General features: G+C 40.3%; 1 protein-coding gene across 10 annotated transcripts in view; it reads left to right on the top strand.

The window, feature by feature from the left end:
* Positions 1-21,833, top strand: part of PTPN5 (protein tyrosine phosphatase non-receptor type 5) — a 77,815-nt gene that overhangs the window by 44,052 nt on the left and 11,930 nt on the right. For 9 of the 10 annotated variants that reach the window (XM_059475014.1, XM_059475016.1, XM_059475021.1 and 6 more), the window contains 9 exons: positions 623-804; positions 1,710-1,829; positions 3,620-3,703; positions 7,348-7,586; positions 10,228-10,417; positions 13,261-13,345; positions 15,686-15,765; positions 16,256-16,393; positions 19,714-19,824. In XM_059475014.1, the coding sequence (XP_059330997.1) occupies positions 623-804; positions 1,710-1,829; positions 3,620-3,703; positions 7,348-7,586; positions 10,228-10,417; positions 13,261-13,345; positions 15,686-15,765; positions 16,256-16,393; positions 19,714-19,824 (1,229 nt within the window). Of the gene's footprint in view, positions 1-447; positions 524-622; positions 805-1,709; positions 1,830-3,619; positions 3,704-7,347; positions 7,587-10,227; positions 10,418-13,260; positions 13,346-15,685; positions 15,766-16,255; positions 16,394-19,713; positions 19,825-21,833 lie in introns of all 10 variants that reach the window. The other variant, XM_059475018.1, reaches the window with a different exon arrangement.

Here is a 21,833-nt window from a genome sequence, read left to right as displayed (position 1 = left end):
ACACCAGTGGTTATTTCCACTGAACAAAACAGCACTGCAATATTATTATATAGCTCTTGAGTATGAATTCATCAAAGAAGGGGGTTATTGGAATAAAGTCTATTTTATTAGTGCCTTAGGACATTCAGCCAAAACCCAGAGTCCCTGAGCACTATTCAGACACATCAGATGAAACAGTCTCTACCTCAGAAATCTATAATTGGATTAGACAAAGCAGACAAAAGAAATAGAAAAATTGAGACAGGAAGGGGCAAAATGGGTTCTTTGCCATCACATAGTCGGAAAGTGTGTAGCTAGGCAATAGCACAGGTACTTTTTTTAAAAAGTAAAAATGAAAAAGTGCAGCAATGTAAATGAGAATTTGTTAACAACAAAGCCCAGAATCTGCACCTCCGGAAAGAAAGGGAAAATAATTTATCCACCCACACTCACTTTTTTCTGATGAAGGCAGGTGAATAAAGCTGCACTAATAGAGTGTGACGCTCACAATCCTGAGCTGCGCTTGCTGAGGCAGAACGGAAAGGTAACCATCGTCTCCAGGAAAACAATAGCCCTGCAGCCCCCGCCGTGCCGGCAGGGTCACATCCCATTCATCCCCTGCACGTGTCGTTTTCACGCGAAGGTTGTTCCCGTCCAGCTGGGATGGAGTCAGTGGATGAAGCTGAAGGACGGCAAGGAGAGCGGAGCAGGAAGGAGCAGTCCCTGAAAGCCTCCCAGAAAACAGCAGTGCTCGGTTGGCCTCCCCCGTGGAATGGATTGATACCTGGAGACAGCATGTATCTGTTTGTCCTCTCACAGATACTGGTAAGGCAGCTTGCATAGCTTTGGAATGCTGGGACCCTTATTTTAGGCTGTGCTGGCTGGGGAGGTTTCCTCACTCACTGTAGATGTAGCAGTGGGAATGGGTGTAGTCCTCATTTCTGCAGCCACCTGTCACAGCTTTGCCTTGAAGCAGCCCTTGCCTTTTCGTGTGCCACACTCCCGTCCCATTTCCTGCCATACTGCAAATGCCTCCTTTGCCAAATCACCAATATCCCACCAAATCCTTTTTCCATAGCTGATATGTATGGGGGTAAAGACCCATGTTGGTTACAAGTGGAGTGGGAGGTGTGCTGTTTAAAGTTGTGATGTCGGATGAGCTTACATCTCTCTGTGAGTGCGTTAAAGTCATTGCTGTTGTAGTTTGTTAACTGTGGCATGTGCAGCACCCTTGAGTTTTTTAAATGAGAAGTTTTCATGTGTGTATGTTTGTGTGTGTGTGTATTTATAGTGATACCTACGTGAAACATGGCTGTTTGTGAGAGCTTTGAGAGAGGCCTTAAGAGCCTTTCAATAACATCCTAAGATCATGGAATTACTAGTTTTGATCTAAAAGTAGTAATCCTGAAAGTTCAGAAGCCAGAGGAACCTGTTGCTCTTTCAGTGTTGCTCCACTTGCTGTTTCTGGGGAGCCCTTTTGCTAGTGAGGGTTGGAGGGAGCCTGTGTAACTCAGTGATGCACATCTAGTTAATAGTGGCTGAGCTTGGAGCCTTCAGCCTTTTTATTCTGTTAAGCTGCAGCCTAGAAAATACCTGACTTCTTAAATCCAAAGCAATAATCAACGTTAAATCAATGCTAACTAAATTAGTTAATTATGCAGTCTTGAAATGAAAATGAACGTGTGCATAATGAGAGATGCTAATTGCATCTTTTCTGATTGATTGCACAGCTTCTCGGCATGATGCTGTGGTACAGCACTTACGGGACCATCCCAGCAACTCAGAATGCCTTCGACCTGCTCTCCTACTTGCTTACCCCATTTAAACAGGCGTTTTCAGATCAAGGGGAGGTAAGTCAGTCCCTGTGCTCCCCTTTGGTTAAAGAGTTAATGTCAGTAGCCTTGAGTGGTCTTTCTAATATCTCTTCTGATAAGTATAATATGTGTGTATTTCACATGTATGTCATGAAATGGTAGAAGAGTTTCCTGAAAGCACATGAATATTTTATCTTTGAGATATTGGGCTGAATTTTAATGATGACTATGATGTTAGGTCAGCACAGCAGATTTTTCATTATGTGCAAATTATTGCAAATGAAACAAAGCAATAAGAAGTCATCTCATTAAGGTTTAGCCCCCAGTAAAGGGAGAGCTGGAACTTAATTTCTTAGGATGACTAGAAGCTTAATTTCTGGAAGAATGGATCAACTCGTATAAAAGGTGCAAACTGCAACATAGTCTCATAAATTCTTTTTTGTTGAGTGTTTAGAACATATCTGTGTGCAGGAAATGTATTTCAAGTGTACTAGGTGCACAGATTCAATTATATCTACAGAGCTACCCCAGTAAAATTGCCTAGCTTCTCACCATGACATTATGACATGTATACCAGAATGATTCATCTGATAAATTACTGGTAATTATACCCAGTGCAGATTTTTCTAGTGTGGACAGAACCTTAATTAAGTGGTGAACAGCTACTTTCAAAAATCTGATGAAATATATTTGCTATCAGAATGCTTAGATTCATTGTACATAATCTTTGAGGCAGAGGCTTTGCAGTGCTAATAGAAAATCTGATTCAGTGCCTCTTGTGATTGGAGTACAGTGGAGACTGTTTTCTGTTTTCTGAATGTTTATGAGCTGCATGTCACCTGCTCTTTTGGGGTTTTTTGAAAGAAGCACTTTTTCTTCTGCAGTTGACTTTATTATGCACAGAGCTCTTCACAGACTGTTGCCTGTCTTATTTGCAGAGGCTCAATCATTAACAAATTGTTGTTCCTTACAGAAAAACTGATTTGTATAATTTTGACTTGCAATAATGGTCCTTCACAGAGGAAAGTGATTCCTAGAATACATCACAAGAACACCCCATATATGACTCTGTACAGATGTTCATGCATATGTTTGAGGACTGTTTATTATAACACTATTTATTGTGCAAATTTACACTTGAAAACAGTATAGTCAAAGAAATCTTCTCATGGTAAAATAAGCAAATGGAAGCTCTTAACTCCAAATTTCTTGTTAGCTGTACTAGCGGAGAAAAACAGAGTGAAATTCCTTGCTCACTGAAGCCCATTAGAACTGAATTTTGCACCTACTACAGAGACCAGGCTGAACTATGGACTACTATAAAATTACTAAGACATCAGAATTAGTTCCACTGCCAGTGGTGTGAATTAACCTGATGGTGTTTCACTGAATGCATAGAAAGCACAGAAAACTCGTCTGTGGCTGGATTCTATTTAAGGACCCCCAAACCCAGGAACAGTACTAAACTTTGTTTAAAGCCCATTACCACAGTTTAAAAATCACACTGAGTGTAGCAATGAAGTTTTGGTCCAGTCTGCAAAACTGAGTTGTGGATTCAGATCTCAACTTTGGCAAAGGGGGGAGGGTAGGAAGCAGAACTCCTGTTTGCCTTCACAGTGAAATCTGGGATTTAGAGATGGTTTCAGTTTGTCTTCTCCAAAGCCTGGCATTTGCTTTTGGTGCTGATGGCAGCTTTTCCACAGGTAAGTATGATATCAGTAAATCTTCATGGGAAACAATACACACTTGGCCCAGAACATGCATGCAGACACTGAACTGTGCCCCTGAATACTTCATCAACCATTGTCTATTCTGTTGTTCCACAGAGCCTGACTACAGTTGGGAGTGTTATGGTATCATACATCCTGCTGTCTTTGGCTTCTCTAGGACTGCTATTTGTAGGATCTCTGGTAAGTTATGATACAGCACAAACTGTATTTGTGTCCTTTTTCAGGGAGTTTTTATAAGATGTCTTATTTAATTAAAGTTGTTGGTTTTGTGCCCAAGTTGATTGTAAAGCATCATTTTTGGGGCTGTTTCTGTATAATTATCTGCTTGCTTTATGTAGAGGAATTAGCCTTACCCAATTTCTTGATGAATTGGGGGTTGCACTGAAGTAGAACAGTGTATAAAAATAGTTTCTATTTTTTCCATCTACAGATGGGCAAACTATTTCCACTGAAGTAGAATGGATGTGACCATTAAGAGGACCATCATCCATTGATTTCAATGGCAGAAGGAGCTTTTCCAGAGTGCCACTGTTCTTCTGAAATCCTGTTAGATGTAGGCCAAGGCCCCAGCTGCAGAACAAGCTTAAGTGGCACGACTACAATTAATCTAGTTAGCTGTCAGCTGTTGGGGAGCAGCAGTGTGTTGTTTCTCCATGGATTGTGTAACTGGCACAAAGTTGTGTGCTAGATGGGAGAGCTATGGAGAGCTCTGTCTTGTCAGGGAGCTCTAACTGAATGTGGCTTTTCAAACCCCTCTGTGCTGTTCTTTTAGAGTGGGAGTGCAGCTACTGAACGTGCAGGCAGAGCATCATCTCTTGTCCTTCCAGAGGTGCACGCCAGGTAGTTCAGGAAGTTGAAACTGTGCTGTACACATGCTGTTTGAGTGATGAACAGCATAATGAAATACATCCCAGAATCATGGGACTGTAGGTGGGCAGAGATTGCTAGTCTAACATCCTGCTTGGAGCTGGGCTGTTGCCAACACTTGGTAAAGCCAGCCATTAAATTTTCCACTCAGATTTTGAAAACCTTCAGGGAGGGAAGATTTATCATCTCTCTGTGTGCCTGTGCCACAACCATGTAGCACTTTTTGGGGAAGAGATATTTCCTCTTGTCTCATCTGAATTTCACAAATGTAAATAGTATCTGGACTGAATTTCTGCAGGGTTGTGGCCGTTGTTCCTTGTGATATCAGCTGATACCACCAAGAAATGTCTGGCTGCATCTCTGGAGCTGCCCTTCAAGTAGTTGCAGGTCACTGTTAAATCACCCCAGCCTCCTCTTTGCCAGGCTTAACAAGCACAATTCCCTCTACGTTTTTCCTACACTCTAGACCCTTGACCTCCTTTGAAACCATCTACTGGGACCACTCCAGTTTTTCCATATCTGTCTTAAACTGGGGGAACTAAATCTGTAGACAATATTCAAGGTGCAGCTCCCTCAGTGCCAAGTAGAGGGTAATACCTCCTTTGATTTGCTGGCCACACTCCTTGCTAGGAAGAAATGTCACATTATATGCCACAGTTAAGTTCACTCAGAGGCGGCATGGTGGCACAATCTTCTGTTTAATGTGTCAGGAAAATGGACTTTCTAAAAACCTTTCACAAGGCAAAGCAATTATAGTTAATGCCTCCATTATTGTGATCATTGATGTAGGCAAGGAACTTAGTCAGGTTTATGCAATTTTCTGGGATTTTGATGCTGCTGTACCTTATCCAGATTAATTTTGTCCTCTAAAATAAACTTTTGGTAATTCTGTAACTGCAAATATTTAAAAACTAAAGACAACTAAGATTTGTCAAGAACTGTATGAGTTCCAGATAAATTTGCAGCAAAACATTCTGGGCTGAAAATATGAATATCAGGGGTGTGATTTTTTTGCATATTCAGCTATTTCTTGGTGGATGAAAACATTTATTACTGACCCATTGTTAGCACAGAAGATAAAGTTAAGTGAAAGCTCTTCGTGGCCAAAAATTCTGATCTCTCTTTGGACAGTTTTGTATGTCAACTCCTTGCAAGTGAACATGAATACCACTACAGATTAAAGTAGACTTGGGCCATTTTTGTGTTGGTTAAAATTTGTTTATAGAAAAACACTTTCTAACAGTTTCCATGTTGGCGAGTTTGCACTGGTTTGTATTCCTGTGGTCTGTGCTAAGGCTTTCCTAGCTAGAGTAGAGGCACAAATGTCACTCTGTGTCACCCTGTCTGGATAAATTGCTGAGGCACAGAGTATAAGAAGTGTCCTGTGAAATCTGATCTATGGTCCATCTTGCCCAGCATGTTCTCTCTAACATGAACACTAGGAAGGAGAGGCTGTTTAGACAGAGCACATGAGCCTTGTTCCTTCCTGCTTGCCTATAACCTTTCTCTCAGATGCCTGAGGTCATGCTGCTTTGCAATTTGCAAATTTGAAAACATCTGCTTTTATCAGTATTTGCAGAATAGGAAATAGCAGTAATCAGCAGAACATTGAAAATGGTGCTTGAACCAGGCAGGGTTTCTACAATCCCAACCTGGTGGACAACAGATTGTTGCATGATGACAGTTTTCTTTATTTTCCCCTTTGTCTCAGCTGAGTGATCTCTCTTTCCCTCTCAACATAAAATTGATTTTAAGCCATGTACCTAGAAGAGACCTTGAAGGAATCTTCCTTTGAGAGTGCCTTTTTGACCAAGCCCTTCTGTCCCAATATTGAAATTGATACTGTCCTGCATGACATCCTAATGTGCTTTACTGGCCTAGGAAGATAAATGTGACCTTTTTAGTGGCACCTTTTAAAATTTAACTGGTCATTTAAAAGCCATGTAAGAAAAGGACAGAAGAGGCTTTTACTTGTGAGATTAAGACTTGTTCTTAGTCTCAAAAGGATGCATGACAATTCAGTATAGTTTGTATGGGCAATAGCCTGAGTGATACTACTCCAAGTTCTATGCTAGATGGATGAAGTTGGCCTAAGGTTCCAGATCCTGGAATTCAGAGGTGGGCTTGAAATTTTTAACTGAAATCTATGTGGAGGATTTGAAGTCTACCGATGTGATTTCCAAATAATCTAGTCTTATCACAGCATCTGTGCAAACTGATACGATGAGGAAATTTTTTAGATTGGTGCAATTTCAAACCTTTTGTTAATTTGTAATACAAAATTTCATATTGCATTTGTGTCTTGAAACTTCACAGGATTCATTATTTAATACCATATTCAAATCAGATAATTAAATTACAACACAGTCTGTGCCCCTGGCCAAAAACTGATATGGGCATTTTGAGCCCCAGGATCAGGTACATCAAAATTGAGGCCTCTTCAGAAAATGATGGGTTTGTGCATAAATTCACATAAATCAGGGTACAGTACCTGATTATTAAGGATGTCCAGCTCAGCTGTATTAACTTAAGACAGCTATATGTAAATTTCAGATGGAAAGCCATTAAATCAGGAGAGGTATTATTTGTAGAATACTATAGTGGATTTTTGTTTTGTAAACAAGCCTGGGAAGGATAAGGAACTGAACAAAAGGACAGTGGTATCACATTGGCTTGCACATGATGGTCACAAGCACATTCCACTTCCACTGTAACCCTGAGTTAAGCCTGGCTAGCTCTGTGGAAACCTCTGTGGCTGAAAGCAGGTTTGAATGGGTAAATGTGAATCCTTGCAACACACACCACAAAGCCACTCCTGCATGGAACATTCCTGTTCTCTTCAGTACTCTCCGATTCTAATACAGACAGCTGGAGTGCTGCCCCAAAGACCTATGCCCTAGGCTATGTGGAAGGGCTGGCTAAAATCAGAAACTTGTTTACGTGTTTGTTTCCTCCAGGTTTGGCACCTCCTCAGAGCCCCTCCAGACCCCCCCTTTCCACTGCAAGAGGACAGACGGCAGTCCGTGAGTCGGCAGCCCTCCTTCACCTACTCAGAGTGGACAGAGGATAAAAATGAAGATGACTTCCTAGACCTGGACCCCGTGCCAGAGACTCCAGTCTTTGACTGCGTCATGGACATTAAAGCAGAGACAGACCCTGCTACTCTGACGGTTAAATCCGTGGGCTTGCAAGAAAGGTAGGGAAAAGTCTGCTCCCAGATTTTCTGGGTTTAGGAGTTCTGTGATGGGTAGGAAGCTTTATTGTCTTTGTGAATGTCACTTTCAAATGTGGTTCTGAAGTCAAGCACCTGCTTTATTTCCTGTCCTGTTTTCAGTCCAGTCGTATTTACAAGCATGTTAGTTGAACAGCACACAGTTTCTGGACAGCTGTCAACAAGTGCTGTTCTAAAGCATAATTTCTTCCCATTGAATACATCTATTTGTGTTTGATCAGTGTCTCACCACTCATCAAGACAGCAACTGCATTGCATGAAATCCCCTATGGAGCAGTAAAAGCTCTTACCTCTGAAAGAGATGGGTCTCATTGATATTTGTTTTTTCCCCTGTCACTCGTAATGGAGGACTAGTCTTTTTCTCCAAAAGCAAACCACAGACAAAGTGATAGTCTTTAGTATTTCTCATATTAATGAGTTAATCCAGAAGTAAATGAAATATTCAAATGAACTCAGTAATGAAACTTTGGGGTGAGTTGGTGTCCACTGCTTGAACCATAAGGGCAGCTTGAAAAAAAGCAGTTTCTTGGGCAAGTCAGGAGCTTCTCAGAGAGGTTCACAGCTGGGAAAGGGCAGTTTCAAGATTAAAGGAAAATCTTTTTCTGTTTTGTGTCCTTTCAGTTGTTTTAGTGAAATAGAATAAAGGTCTTGATTATAGAATTCCTGCAAAGAAATTCTGCAAAAGTTACGAATGTTACGAATAAAAATGAAGTTACTGAGAGGCCCAGCATAGCGAAGTATCACCTTTCTTTATTTCTCAGTTTTCAAGCTTAATTGGTGTGCTAACCATAGTTAATTCTCATCCCTAAAGCTTAAAACAAAGGACAGAGCATAGATTTTAAGAATACAGTGCTGTTTTTCTGAAGCTCCTCAGGATGCAGTAAAAAGGAGTGTTACAGGAGAGCTTTCAATTTGCACTCTTGTGGATTTTGAATGTTTTTTATTACTTTATGGCTTATTATAACATTGTCCTAAAATTTTATACCTTTTATTGTTTTAGTCTACCTTTATCTGAAATCACAGTAACCTCTGGGGCTTGTCCCTGAAGCTGCTGCTTTGTTGCTTTTTCATTATAGGCAAGATTGGTCTTGAAATACGTGAGTCATTTGTGTTCTTCACTATCCCTGATTTCATTCCATTTCTGTCACTTTAAAGATGTGACATTTCTCCTCAAGTGACTGCTAGCCTCCATGAAAGATACTCTGTATCAAGAGAATTGGGGAGTATTGCTTGGAGAACAATCAATTGGTTAAAGTAATGAATCACAATCAAAAACCTGTCAAATAACTAGAAGTGGGACAATGAAAGCAATTGCTTGAAGTTCTCAAACTAGGTGCAATGCCAACACTTAAGATATAAACTTGTTTTCAACATACATATGTCCTTGAGAAGACAGACATCATTTCAGGTTTGAGCTGTGCCCTGACAAACTTCATTTACATTACACATTGCTCACTTTTCCTTTGTTTGGTGTTGTGTCACCTACCTGTGCCTCTTTGGCATCCGTTCTGCTTTTCTCTTATTTCCCTCTCATTCTTTAACCACCTATGCAATTAAAAGGGTGGTCAGGAGCTAAATTCAAACACCACTGAATGTTGCTGAAGAAGAAATAATCTTATTTCTTCATGCTGAAGAGCTATTAATGTAGGTAGTCTCTTCTACCTTGAGAGAACCAAAAGCAATCCTTTTCAAATGCATCTCTTGGGGGAGAATTGTGGTAGCTGTTTAATAGCACAGGAGGGTGAGGTGAAATCCTTTGAAAGGTGTCACTAAAGATTCCATGTCTGCCACTGGTGGCATTTCCCCATGGGTGTGAATCATAGCAGGAGGCAGGCTGCAAGTTCTTTTGGACAAAATCCTGAGTCTGGGAAAGGGCTGTGATCCAAGTGATGACTCCTGTCCTCTGTGAGTTGGTCATGCCTGCATGCCTACATGGTTTTATTAGCTCCTGCACACTCCTGCATACACCCTCTAACTAAATTTTTGAGTCAAGATTCATCAAAAATAGGTTTACTGTATAAATGTATAGAACCTCTACCTAGTAATCATCATATTGTGTGGCCTTATTATTATGTTAAAGATATTTAAATATAGATTCGCTGATGACTTTTGAATCTTGCTTTTGTCTATCTTATGTGAGACTATCAGAAGCTCAGAAGTGCTTTAAAACTTTATTCATAGTAAGCATTTTGACTTCTTGGTTTATTGTGTGGCTAACTAACACAAAAAATTCTATGCTTAAGAGTGTCTTTTTATAATGTGACTGTTCAAGTGTTGGGACTTTCATTTTACCCTTCTTATGATGTACAGTTGTGGAAATAACATTTTTCAGATAGAAAAATTATTCACTGCAGTTGGCTGGCTTTTTGTGTCTCTATTAAAGTTGAACTGGCAGTTTATCCCAAGATCTTACCCCAGCGATGTTTCAGGGTACAAAATCATCTTCTGCTCTTGTCCACACAAAAAGCATCACCCATTTTCTTACAGGTATTGACTAAAATGACCCCATCAGAACCAGCTGGGTGATTTCCTGAGGTTGTTCATCTGTCATCGCTGGCAGTGATGGATCTGTTCGTAAGCAAATTTTGACTGCTCTGTTTTGCAGGAGAGGTTCAAATGTTTCACTCACCCTGGATATGTGCACCCCAGGCTGCTCTGAGCAAGGCTTTGGCTATGTCATGTCCCCACGGGAGCAGTCAGCCCGGGAATACCTCCAGACTGCCTCCAACATCTTGACTGAAGAGGAGCTGCACAAGAAGGCACTGGATCCTTTCATACTCCAGGCAGAGTTCTTTGTGAGTGTCTGACCTCTCTCTTCCAGGAGCATCAATAAAAATGGGATGTTGTCTTTCCACAGAAGACCTTGGTATTATTGTCTGCCAGTCTAAAAGTAGTATACACTCAAACTCTGCTTCTGTCAGTGAAGCATTTAATGCAATTCCCAAATTTGTCATTCCTTTAAATTACAATGTCTGAAAGCTTTCAGTAGTGTTGTCACTTAAAAACTAGAGAATTGATCCGGCAAAACCAACAGCAACAAGAAGTCTTTGTTTCATAGGATTTTTTTTTTAACTGATGTATATTTCCTTTTTAACAACAGCAGCAACAACAAAAAAAAATCACTAGAATTCAGAAGAAAAGTCTCATTTGCTATAAGCATAACTTCTTGAAAGGTGTCTGGAGTTGCCCTAGGGATGAAATTAGTCCTAATCCACCCTCTTTGCTGTTGAATACTTAATGCGGAGCTACTTTCCAAATCTAAATCTAAATGTTCTCTGGTTACCTGAAACACAGTGTGGCTCTGTCATTTAGCAGGAGCTAGAGAAATGATTTTTTCTGGGGTTTTTCTCTGCACAAAAATAATTCACTAGTTGTAAACTACTGAAGTTAATACTGCCATGTCAAATACTCTCTTAAGCATGAAATCTCAGCAGAGCAGAGGAAGATTGTTTTGCAACATTACAGCCTTTTCAGCCTGTTCTCTTCATGACCTCTAAACATCTGAAAGGAAATGGCCACTCTGATTATCACTTGCTGTCCTCCCTCCTTGCGCAGTTTCAGGGGTTTTTTTCCCTTTATGAGAACAGGGGGGTACTCTGGGCTTCTGTTTTAAAGTAGAACACAAGGTATCTGTGGTCCTTAAGTCCTTTAGTGTTGTACAAGTTGAAGGAAAGAAGCTTTTGTGTAGGCAAAGCTCTGATTTTTTTAAAGTAAAGTATCTATTGCTCCTTTAGGGAAGGAATGTTCACTTGGTGTCTGAACTGACTGCTGGACTAGTGCACGTACAGATTCACCAGTCTTTGAGCTATTCTGTAGCTTTCAAGCAAAGAAAATAATGTTAGATGTAGGAAAAAGTACACTTCATTTGTCTGAGAGATTTTGAATTAGGTTTCCTGGTGTTCATAGAATTATCCAGCAGCCATGCCATCCCAAGCTATTTTTATTGTTTAATGAAAACTGAAAGAGCACAAAATGCCATGCAATCAAAATGTTATTTCTGTAATTAAAAATTGTAAGCTAGTTCTTTTTTATGAAACAGTTAGCTAGCTCTTCATCATGTGCTTTTGCTTTTGTCTAACCTACTTGATTTTCAAAGTCCAGATCCCAGATGAAGCAAGCAGTTGTTTCATTTTGCAAGAAAAGTCAAGGAGCACATTAACAGGGCTAAATCCTGAAATTCATACAAGATTTAGAGTTTCTACTCAGACAGCAGTCCTGTTGATTTCACCAAGAATTGGCTTGTACAGTGAATGACTTAAGACCCAAAAACAGCCTATGGAGCTTGGCTCAGGAAGAGTTTGGGCTGACTAAATACCAAGGAACAACTGAGAAAAATATGAAGATTTTGTTCCTATGCAGTTCTCAAAATTGATAGGAAATTACTTCAACAAAATGTTTTTGTCCTTATTTGCCTCTGGTTAAAGCCAACAGTGTGCTCAGTGCTTTGTAAGAGGTGGAGTGCAGATAGTCTTCTAAGCTTCCAGAGCTGACCTCAAATTGTTCCAGGGAAGGTTTAGATTGGATATTAGGTGAAAATTATTCACTGAAAGCATGAACCACCGGAACAGACTGCCCAAGGAAGTGGTAGAATCACTATTCATCAAAGTGTTTGTAAACATGTGGATGTGGCACTTAGTGACATGGCTTAGAAGTAAACATGGAAGTCCTAGGTGAAAGGTTGGACTCACTGATCTTAGAGGTCATTTTCAGCCTTAATAATTCTCTGTTTCTGTAGTCCATAGCTCTGCTCACCTTAAATTTTTACCTCACTTGCCTTACTCAACCCTGATTCCTGTTCCCAGTCTGTAGTGTAGAGGTCTCTCAAATCCAGCATGCAGCGGCTGGGATGACCAGCTCTGCCTCCTGGTTCCTGTGAGCCGTCTCTCTGCTGAGCCTGGTTAACACATAACACATCCCTTCTCTTCACCTGCCTTCCTAGTCCAGCTGCTGGAAGGTTCCTGTTTGTTCCCACCTGGCATTAGCCCCTGATTGCAGGGGATGAGCAGTGGGGAACTGGAAGCCCCTCCATCTTCCCTGTTCTTTGCATCAGGGATAGGGAGTGCAGGCAATGCCTGAACTCCCCTTTGCTGTCCTTTTCCATGGAGCTTGGCAGCACGATGAGCAAAGCAGTGACGCTCCCACGGCTCCATGAAGTCGGGTCAGCACACCAGCCTGTCATCATGTGTGTCATACTTTGTTGCTGGTGCAAGTCCCCAGCAGATTATTACCTTCCACCCTCAGAGAGGAAGCAACGTGAGTCAGAAAGGATGGTCCATCCTCTTGGAGCAGCGTCTTGCGTTCCACCTCTTGCATCGCTCTGTGCCTACACTTGCAATTCAGTTCTAATAATATTAGGAGTGAATATGTCATGCATGTTACTCAATGAATTAGTCACTAGGAGCATTTTCACATGAAGGATTTCAGAAAAGAAAGTGACAGAAAAAGGAAACATCAATCATACTTTGGTGGTAAGTTGCTAGAGGTACTGTACAATATGTCCCAGCTGACTTCATCACTTTGCCTCCCTCGCAGATAGGACATAATGGGCTTGGGGTTTTTATACCTCCTGTGAATCTAATAATACTACTGACTCTCTCTTATTGTTCGTGGGTTTTTTGTTTTTCTTTTCTTTTAACAGGAAATTCCAATGAACTTTGTTGATCCAAAGGAATATGATATTCCAGGCTTAGTGCGTAAGAATCGCTACAAAACAATTCTCCCAAGTAAGTTTCTGCTTTTTAAGTCACTGAGGCAGAATGGTTTATTCCACATGCTGGAGGGCTTTGCATTTTCCTTTCCAGAGTGCATGAAATGTACTGTCACCACAATATATTGTCCAAAAGCCATGTTTATGGAGCAGCAGCATGGCTTCAAAGCATAAATCAAATTTCCAAAGAGGTAGAGAGCATGAAGAACCGAAATGCTGTTGATCCTCAGGGAAATGTAGGTTTTTTAGTTATTAGAATTGCATCATTTGGTGCTGCTTAAAAGGTGAACCCAAGAACTTGGTTTATTAAGATGTTTGTTATTGATTTCTTTGATTAAATTTCTTTTGAAAGACTAAATTCTAGCAGCATTATTTTCCTGACTGATGTTTTTTCAAATGCAGACTGAGAATATTGGGAACTGGCCTGATGGCATTAAGAGGACACAGAAAATTATTTTTCTTTTCTATTATGCTAGTTTTATTTGTAGGCAGGAGTAGGAGTTTAGAGAAAACAGTTTGGTACAAGTTTTTACAAGTGTCGTCATTTTCCCCTCTCTCATACTTTACGATACTTTGAAAAGTGATACAATTGGATATCATGCCTTTTTTCTTTCCTCTAAGCTGTTGTTGGAAGGTGGTACCATCACTAGAGTAGTCTTTTGAAAAATCCAAAAGGTTCAATGTCAGGTTAACAAATAGAAATGCAGTAAAGTCAAAAATGTCCTCAGCTACACCTAACAGTCAATTAATCCAGATTGAAAATGGCAAAAACATTATTTTTATGTCTACCAACTCCAGCAACTGCAGCCTGATCTGTGAGACTATTTTGATGACTTTGTATTCTACCTCAGACCAGAAGTGTAAAAGCATTTAACAGCCTTTCACTATTGCTGCAATAATGTTTGGGGTGATTCATTCAAGTATTAATTTGCTGGTTTTGCTGCAATGGGAAGATTGCAAAAGTGGATATTGATTTCAGATGCCCAAGGTGCCAGATCTCTAAGTGATCTGTATATTCTGAATTTGGTATCTCTTCATCTCAGCCATATGGGTATCTGCCAGCAGCCACTGCTGTCTCTTTGACCTCCTCATCTCAGATAACTCAGATAACTCTTTCACTCTCTAAATGTTAACAACTTTATAACTGGCCTCTTTATGATCTGAGCTTTTTTTTTGAAAGAACTTTTAGCAACTTTGTCCCTGACTGTGGCCACAGTCAGACCACATGGCTTGATATTGCTGAGAAAGGAGAGGGCTGAGTCTCTTATCCCACTGCCTCCATTTAACAGGGCTTTGTGATGGCAGTAAAGAGGGGTAGAAAGGAGACCTAAACATTCTCTTTACACTTCAAAGCCAAAGATCCCAGCAACCATCAATCTGGTCTGTTTGCGGACAGCATTTCATGCTGCCTCTGTGTTTGTAGTACTGTAAAAATTATTGTGTACTCTGTCCTTAATATGATATTGGGTAAAGCACAATTTTTGCATAAATCTTATTCTGCTTTCTAAGTCAGCTGAAGTTTTTTATGAAAAAAGCACCTGTGGTTTGTTTTTGATATTATCTTGGTCATATACACTGTTGCTGTTTGCTGAGGCCTCTGTCAGGAGGATGTTCCTTGTCAATGGTAACAAACTGGGTAGCACTGGTCAAAGTGGATGAATGTTGTGGGGCCTGTGTCAGGTCCCATTAAAATCAGTGAAACAGCCATTGTCTTCAGCAGGAAATGGACTGAACTTGTTAAGTGGAATAATGTTTTCTTTTGTCATCTTATTAGAACAAGAATAATGCTTCATAAACAGCCTCAATGAAGGAGTCTCAAGCACTGAAGAGACTTAAAATGCAAGAGACTGTTAATATTCTTTAATTTCTCTATAACCATTATATTTGTTAATAGCACATCTTGGAGTGTGGTTCATTGCAAGATGAAACTGGGAAGGAGTTATTGTCATCTGGCTTGCCTGTGTGCAAGAAATGCATGTTTATGTTTTGGTAGAAAAGCTCTTCACTATCATTTCACAAACAATATTCTAATGTCTTTGAAGCCAGAATGAGTCTGTTGACCTAACAGATTGAGAAATAATTTCCTGTAGCAGAAAACTGCTTTTCCAGAGTCATGCTGAGACACTGACTCAGGACCAATTAAGGCAGGCTTCAGAGAGTAGGTGAAACTGTCAGAAGGCTGCAAATTATCCCAACCATCCTTTCCCTTTTTTAATGGTCTTAGCATGGGGGTTTTCTAAGGCCACTCACATCTGCTGTGATGGCCATGAATGCATGTAAATATCTTGCTCTACTAAATAATCTTGTGTGTCTCCTTCCTCTGATAAACTATTCCATATCTCCTTACACCTTTCAGATCCTCACAGCAGAGTGTGCCTTACCTCAGCTGATCAGGACGACCCCCTCAGCTCTTACATCAATGCTAACTACATCAGGGTAAGAGCTCCATAGCCCAGTGTGTCTGCCCAGCCTCTGTCAGCCACTGTTAATGTAAACAGAATTGCAACACACGCTGGCCTTTAAAAGCATCCTAGCTGATCTGATTGCTCTTCTCTCCTGCTTACCTTAGCTGAAACCCCAATTTCAAAGTGCACCTGTACAGATTCAGACCAGACAGAAACATACTTCTACAGTTCTTGATGCAAAATTCCTTGTCAGCTGGCCTAACCAAGGCACTGGATAATCAGCCTGAATAAGGCTCATGACCTGGCCAGAGTCACCTCAAGTCTGTAGGACACTCTTTTCTGGACTTATGTGAGTCTGTACTGTGCCTTTGCTCCATGTACACCTGTGCAGGAAAGCGATGGAGAGGAGAGATAGTGCCACACAGTCAGCATTTCATCCAGGATAGCTCTCTGGTTTTTTAACCTTGAAGGTTATGGTGGACATCCCTGTTAAAACTGATCTCTTGTTCTTTTGTTGGCAGGGCTATGGAGGAGAGGAAAAGGTATATATTGCTACTCAGGGACCGATAGTTAATACTGTCACTGACTTCTGGAGAATGGTGTGGCAGGAGTGTTCTCCCATCATTGTCATGATTACCAATATAGAAGAGATGAACGAGGTAATGCTGTTACATCCAGTCTATATTTTTATCTCTACTCCAGCAGTTATTTTCGGCTTAGACACTAACCCAGCAAACAGAAGTTAGTTCAGTGGCCTGTGCAATCAGAGCCAGCATTAAATTCTTCAGGCTCAGAGAAGATGTGGGCTTCTCTTTCACTTCAGTTTACTGTGAGTCCTGTTTTGCTGTCTGATTTCTCCTACTGTTGGTTTTGCCATTTTCCTTTCCCAGCTGACCTGAAACCCCTCCTAACCCAGCTCTATTTGCAGGCAGCCTTTGAAGTTCTTTCTGAAGCAATCAAAAGCAATAGTACCCCATAACTGCTAAGGCTGAATATCTTTAATCAGTAGAGTTGCTGCTGCTTTATCTTGCATTTATTATGATTTGATGTCTACATGCACATCTCATTGAGGAAGTACCTGATTTCTGTATGATAATGAACAACTAGAACTGACTTGGATATTGAGGACCTTCCCCTGAAAGTCAAGGGAATGCTTATGAAATACTGAAATTAAGATGCTGAAATTTTCTATTTGCCACCTACCATAAATTAAACTGTAGTGATGTTTGTGCTAATCCACTTCAAGTGAATTCTTCCTTTTTTTTGCAGTTTATAATACTGCAGCCCTCCAGCTGTTCATTACTTACCTGCTGAAATCTTCCCCCCGCAGCAGAGTTGCCAGAACTTTGTGCCTGGGCTTCAGCTCACAGACAGGTAGCTGAGCTCACATCTGCCTTTACTGGCAGTGTAAGATGTGAGAAAGTGGTCTGGGCATGTGTTGGGCTCTGCATCCTCCCCCACCACTAAGCAGCAAGGCTAGGTAGAGATATCCAAATGTTGTTTCTTAAGCTGCAGCACCATTGTATGTCAGGCTTGTCCTTGAGAACAGATTAGTAATTTAGGTTAGAGATTTTTGTTTGGAGAAGAAGCTTTAGATGCTAAGAAGGCAAATATGGGCAAACATCCAGCATACAGACGGAGTTGTAGCTTATCTGCTAGCTGAAAGCTTAGTGCCCATAATCATGCATGTGCAGAAACCTTTGCTTTTCACAGATATAAAATAAATATGTTCATGTATTTTTTTCAACTTAATTGAAAAAAAGATATGAACAAGACTGACACAGAATTATGATGCTTTGCAAGTTAAAAATGGTCATTTATTACATCTGGCTCATTAGAAATGTCCTGTCAAGGATTGCTAAAAACAATGCAAAATATGAAGAGTATGTTGCTGATCTGAATGCTTTGTTTTCACTCAAGTTTTGAATTTGCACCTGCCTGTATCTGAGCAGCAGCACTGAAGCAATAACTTGCTCATTAATCAAAGTTGCCATTTTCTGGCATACACAACATTAAAATGTCGTAACATAGTTTGTACCCCAGAATCCTTTGCAGACTTTGAGGTTTAAAGAAGATGCAGAGGAAATTCTGGTCCTGAATGACATATCTGAAATGCTCTTCAACTATAGTTTTCATAACAAGACTGTATAACAGGAAGGCAAAATAACCTTTATGTCTGGATTGCCTCCTACCTGCACTGACCAAGTGTTTCAACCCTCCTGTCAGTCTTGGAAGCAGCGCACTGCAGTGCTGATGCACTATAGAACTGGTGCTTGCTACAGCCTGTATATCACAACAGAGCTGCTGAGTCTTTCCTGATACATTTTTTGTCAAAAATGTATTGATGTCAGCAATATCAGCCATAAATACAAGGTCCTTTCATGCAAACATCTTCTATACTCACTCCATTTATCTTCAACACTTCTATTAATAGATGAATAGCAGGACTCAAAGTACATAGATTCAAACCCAAAAGTTTTGTTCAGCAATGATGCTAGTAAGAGAGACTTTGTGTTCTTTCTCAGTGCAATGGCTTCACTAATGTGAGGATTAAAAGCTCTGCACCTCAGCCCTCTGTCACTTCTAATCTGAATTGACAGGCAGCCCCCAGAAATGAGTGGGCAATCTTACTCCACTCCTTTAAGCAGAGCAGTGTCTGTGCTATTGATAGCTGGTAGCACTCTCGACAATTTTTGCAGTGGATTCTGCAGTTTATGAGTAGACGAAGAAAAAACACAATCTGCATAAATAACTTTACAGAGACACAGTGGGCCACACTCCCAGTGGGTTATTAACTGATGTACTGTGCAGATGGAACAACTCTGATTCTCCCACACAAAAATTTTGACTCAGTAACTTTGCAGGGTACTTTTCTGTTGTTAGTCTTTCTGCTCAAGTGGAATTACGTTTGGTGAGGGAGAGAAAAATCATTCAACTTGTTTCCTGTAAGATTGTATACAGCTATGTAAAAGAGAAATTTTACAAGCATCATCTTTACTGAGGTTTGTTGAGTAGCAGATACCTGCTCCCCTGTGATAATGAAATAGCTTCTTGCATTATCACAAGGGAGCCTTTTTCTCAGCCTCTGCCTGATTCGTGTCATTCCTTGTCCATCAACTAATTTGTGCACCACATTGAAATGCCTGCCTCTGCCTTTGCATATTGATTAATTTAGAGAAACTAATTACAAAACAAATCTCTTTTAGCCCTCCTTCCAGGATCAGAGGGACCTACAAATTTGCACTGGCTCATCTCTAGTGTATCAGTACCACAGAGTAGATCTGCAAATGGACTGTAGTTTCTGTGTTTCCAAGTGTCAGGTTGTGCTGGCTGTATCTCTTACTGGCTTTTGGCAAAATCAAATGTAGTAGTCCAATCTCTCTCACAGCCTTTTACTTCCCTATCTTTGAAAGATTCTCACTGACAATTTTAAGTGGATTTTGGTGCATAATCTATTTTCCCAAGCATCCCCAGTCATGTTATTTTGTGCAAAAACATATGCAAATTATCATTTTATATTTAGAGAGCATTGAGCCATTATAAAAAATAGAAAAGCTGTATTTTGTGTTTCTACATCAGTATATATGAAGCACAGATATATTGGTAACTAGTGTATATTATACTAATCATTATTATCTCAAGATTAATTTAAAACACAAGCACATTGCCACCAGCCTCTCTAATGAACCTTCAAAATGCACATCAGTTGCATAAAGATAAATAAGGATGTGTGTATTTAAAAGCATTGGTTAGTAATTACTTGATTTGTGCATTTTTAATCAAGCAATCAGGCTATTATGGATTCAGCAAAAATCAACTGAAATGTGGTCCCTGTTTAGTAAGTGAAAGCTTGTACTTATTATAGAAACAAAATTTATTCATATTCATCTATGCATGTGCTATATTCAATTTCAGAGGAGAAAGAAACCAAGCCTCCCTTGACACCTGCTTAACTGGATTTGTTTTATATTGCACACAGAAATGCACAGAATATTGGCCAGAGGAACAGGTCACCTATGAAGGAATAGAAATCACAGTTAACAGAGTCATACAAGCAGACGATTACCGTTTAAGGCTCATCACCCTAAAGGTAAATCATTCCAATGTACTTACAGTAGCTTAGCTGTCTAAACCTATGAATGCAGATGTTCAAGGGGAGTTGTGTAGAAAGCTTCTGCACAGTGTGGTGCTGGACAAATACCACTTTTCATTAGTGAAGTCATTGTAGCTTTGCCCAGTTCACCAACATGAAAGTTACAGGAAAAGCAGCAGTCAGAGGTTTAGGCTGCATGTGTACAGTCTGAAAGTCACCAGGACAGTCGTAATAGTATGGGGTTCACTGGGTAAGAAATCAGTGACTCATTCTGTGCCTTTGTCCTCCAGGTTCATTGATCATTGTGAATGAAATGTCAGCTCACAGAGAGCGTCTTGCTTTGCAAGTGTAGTTTCATATACCAGTAATCATTCTATCATCTTGTGGATAGAAAGTTTCAGTACTGGTTTAATTTTTTAAGAACTTACATACTACTTATTCGAAAGTACCAAAGTCCTATTTTACAACTCTTTCCATTGCTAAGTTCTGGACTATCAAGCTACGTGTTTTAGTAACAGTCTGTTTACATAAACTTCATACGTCTTTCATCTGCCGGATTTACCCCAACCTCAGTATAACACAACAATTTCTTTCCAAGCTGGAAAAACTCTTCTTTTATCCAACCAGTTTCAAGTCTCTTCAGCCATATGCTAATGGGCAGAAAGCCAGCATATGACATCCCATGTCTGGATTCAGAGTGTAGAAAGTCTGTCACTCATGCTTTTGGCAAAGGCAGCAAGGAGAAAATTGCACTCCATGACAAGTGGGAAGTGAAGAATATCTACATGTTGCAGGGTTGCAGCTCATCTGGTTTTGCTTTTCAGTTAGACAGTGGTTTTGTTTTCAGTACTAGTGGGTCAATATCTCTTCCCTCCACCTTCAAATGTCAGGATGTGAATTGCTGAGTTCTAGAGCTGAAAGAAAGATTCCATTTAAGTTACCTTTCCCTAGAGCTGTACATTTGCCATTTAATGGCAATAGTTGAGCAGCAGTTCTGAACCATGCATACATTGACTTGGTAGTGAAAACTGGACAAGCCATGAATTGACTTAAGTTTGCCCTTAAACAGGAGTGTTCAGAAATACATGATTACTGCATGCTTTACAGAGTGGGCTGTCATTTTTTTCTCCGTATAGGGGACAAGATATGTCAGGTTTTGGGAATTTAGGAAAAGCTCAGGCTATAGGCAAGACTTGTTTTCTGTTCTCAGAGAGAGCTGCTAGTGTCTAGCCACTGAGTCATGATTTCAGCTACTGAATACGTGCTGTAGACTTCAAACTGTCTATTAAATCTTGCTTCCTCCTAGCTGTTCCCAAGTCTTCTCAGTCCCAAGGAACCATCAATAGAGAATATTTTGTTCAAGTCAAAGCAGAAGTGTACAGAACCACAGAAGTCAGGGTGCTCCAAGCAGAAGCATAAAACTTTTAACACAGCAGACAAAACTAAAGGCATCCAGAGTTCATCACTAGAACTCTGTATGTTTTCTGTTGCTGTCAACTAAATGATTTATGTAGTGATTCATGTTTTCCTTCAGATGACTTTTACTTTTCTGTCAGTGTTATTGACAGCATTTTTATTATAATTTTTCACAACTGAGTTAAGAATTGAGTGTTCATAACTTCTGTGACTCACACATAGTCACACATTCAAAAGCAACTGCGTTTCAGAGCAGTGTTGATCTGATTTACTGTAGTGAGTTTGAGTGCTATTCATGATAACTAGTGGTGCTCTCTTAAACAAAGTATTTTCTCCCTAGGATAAATAACCTAAGGCCAGACTCTGTGCTATGATAGTAAGAGTCTCTGTTCCTGAAGTGAGCTAGACACAGCCTTAAGGATCCTGTGGCTGTGCTTCAGTGAGCACTTTAAACCCAGTGTAAGATGGAACAACGTCTCAATGAAGCTGAGCCTCCCTTGTCCAGCTCCCTTGTTCTGATCCTTGAGCCATCTCCCATGTGCCCTCACAAGTGTTTGTGATTGTGTGCCAAGCTAAAGGGAGAAACTGAT

The sequence above is a fragment of the Ammospiza nelsoni genome, chromosome 6 (assembly GCF_027579445.1).
Source record: "Ammospiza nelsoni isolate bAmmNel1 chromosome 6, bAmmNel1.pri, whole genome shotgun sequence".
Classification (NCBI taxonomy): Eukaryota; Metazoa; Chordata; class Aves; order Passeriformes; family Passerellidae; genus Ammospiza; species Ammospiza nelsoni.
This window is presented reverse-complemented; position numbering and strand designations above follow the sequence as displayed.